Source organism: Dasypus novemcinctus, chromosome 16 (assembly GCF_030445035.2).
Source record: "Dasypus novemcinctus isolate mDasNov1 chromosome 16, mDasNov1.1.hap2, whole genome shotgun sequence".
NCBI lineage: Eukaryota > Metazoa > Chordata > Mammalia > Cingulata > Dasypodidae > Dasypus > Dasypus novemcinctus.
The window spans coordinates 35,768,979-35,771,301 of NC_080688.1; the positions used below are offsets into that span (position 1 = coordinate 35,768,979).

General features: G+C 42.3%; 1 protein-coding gene across 1 annotated transcript; it reads right to left on the bottom strand.

Moving 5' to 3' along the window:
• Positions 1-854: 854 nt before the first annotated feature.
• On the bottom strand, positions 855-2,119 carry CETN1 (centrin 1). Its single transcript, XM_004447387.3, has one exon. The coding sequence runs from the start codon at positions 2,079-2,081 to the stop codon at positions 1,563-1,565; it is 519 nt and encodes a 172-aa protein (XP_004447444.1). The 5' UTR covers positions 2,082-2,119; the 3' UTR covers positions 855-1,562.
• Positions 2,120-2,323: the final 204 nt, after the last annotated feature.

Sequence of the window (2,323 nt, forward strand, 5' to 3'; positions counted from 1 at the left end):
TGTCCACTATGCCTGCACCTGAGTCCATGCTATATTGTGCCTAAACTGTTAGCATTTGCAGCCTGGGTTAGTTCCTCAGCCACCTCAGCAAAATCCTTTCACAGAGAATGTCTACATGTCAGTCACTTCAGCTAGTACTTCTGTTCTGACAAATTAATTCCTGATAATGAAAATTAAATAAAAAGTAGTAGTTCCTGATTAAATTCACTACTCTCCTGAGGGTAAAACTGCGACAAACCAAGTAAAAACTTTTCCAGAATTTGAGCATTTGTCTTAATGGGGCTTTGTGTGAAGATTTTAGGTTTACTTGAGACTAAAATATCTTGCTTTTTAATAATTTTAGGGCCTATTATCAAATTATTAGTCAAAATCTCGATCTCAGCAGATATATTTTCAGATATTTTCCCCCAGATTTATAGATGTTCAAAAAAGAAAGTACCTGCTTTTTTTTTTTCCAAAACAAGGAAGTCTTAATTCATAACAGAAAACATGGGGTATTAACACATACACAAACCACAGTGAAACAGTTTACTGGGACTTAAAAAATAGAGTACTAAGCCAGATGTTCTGGCGTGAACTATATCCCAAAGGAGAAAAATTCAAGTATCAAGAGCCAAATTGTTCTAAGAATCAGCAGGTAGTGACTTGTGATAGACCAGTAATAAAATGACTAAAGTTATGTTATGGTAGTCTAGTAACTAAAACATTAGCTGATCTGATAGAGAAGCTTAAAAAAATATAGACATACATATTTTACAAAGTTCTCAACTATTAAGTCCTTATATTGCAAATATTTACTCAAAATCACTAGTTAGCTCAGTCTCTTAAGCAATTATACTCTGCTTAGGCCAATGTTATATTTCATTTTTATTCTGTAGCCTTGGTTTACATATGTACTGGCCCTGGATAAGCCACAATAGCTAACATACACACAAATGAAGACTCATTTGCATGCAGTGAAAACAGATAATAGTATACGTTGCACAATTTACCACCACTAAAGGCATGTCTGTTCTTTAGAACAGTATCCTTCCTGAGTCCCTTAAGTAAGTAAGTGAGCAAACTATTTTCCTTTAAATTAGTACTCAAGTAAAAAGTAATGGCTAGGATGGACTGCTGAAAGAGTCCACCTCATCTTGCTAGAACAATGACTTGAAAATTAAAGAATGATATATGAAGTAAAACAATTAGTGACCACCAAAGAAGTGACAAGGGAACCACATTTCTTGTCCCAAGAAGCTGTTCCGTTCCGTTTTAATGGATGTCCACTGTGCAAGGTAAAACGGTGGATGAGTTGAAGCTTCAGGGCTCTTTATCCAACCTAATGTACTCCAGTTCTGTTCTGGATAAGTAAAACAACAAAAAGTCATGTTAAAAGCATTGGTAAAATTCTATTACTGGACCAGGGATTTGGAAATAGGATTATCTAGCCAAATTAGCGGGGGCTCGAGGGGGTTGAGGAGGGATAGCCGCTGTCACGTAAAGCAAGGTTTCAGAAAGTGGAAGCAGAGGACCCAACAAGCAGCTAAACTTCTTGACATGTGTTTGCAGGAGAAAAGACTTTAATAAAGGTTGGTTTTTTTCATGATCCGAAGAAACTCTTCCTCGCTCACTTCACCGTCTCCATCCCGGTCAGCTTCGTCAATCATTTCCTGCAGCTCCTCGTCAGTGAGGTTTTCCCCCAACTCGTTGGCCACACGCTTTAAGTTTTTGAAAGAGATCTTCCCGGTTTCGTCGTCATCAAAGAGCCTGAAAGCCTTCAGTATTTCTTCTTTGGTGTCTTTCTCAGCCATCTTCTGCGTCATCACGGCCAAAAAGTCATTGAAGCTGATCTTCCCCGTGCCCTCCTTGTCCACCTCGGAGATCATTTTCTTCATCTCTTCCTTCCTGGGTTCAAAGCCCAGCGCCCTCATGGCCACCTTCAGCTCCTTCACATCGATGGTCCCACTTCCGTCGGCGTCGAAGAGATCAAACGCTTCCCGAACTTCTTGCTTCTGATCTTCAGTGAGATCAGGCTTCGGACCCACCTTTCTCTTCTGGCTGGTGGACGCCGTAGCTGGCTTCCTAAAGCTGGAAGCCATTCTCCCCACCGGCGGTTCGCTTAACTGTGCGGCTCCCGCGCAGGCGCAGGCGCACGTGCACGGGTGCCCCCGCCGCGTTCATTCTCAACGGTCAAACTCTGCGCCTGCGCAGTTCTGCGGAGCGCTCCCCCACCCCCCACTAAGCATGCGCACAGCCGCCCGCGCCTATTTACTTTTAAAATATGCTTCTCGCGGCGGTTATTAGTTTCCTCCAGTCGGTAGCTGAGCGGAGGGGGTCTGTG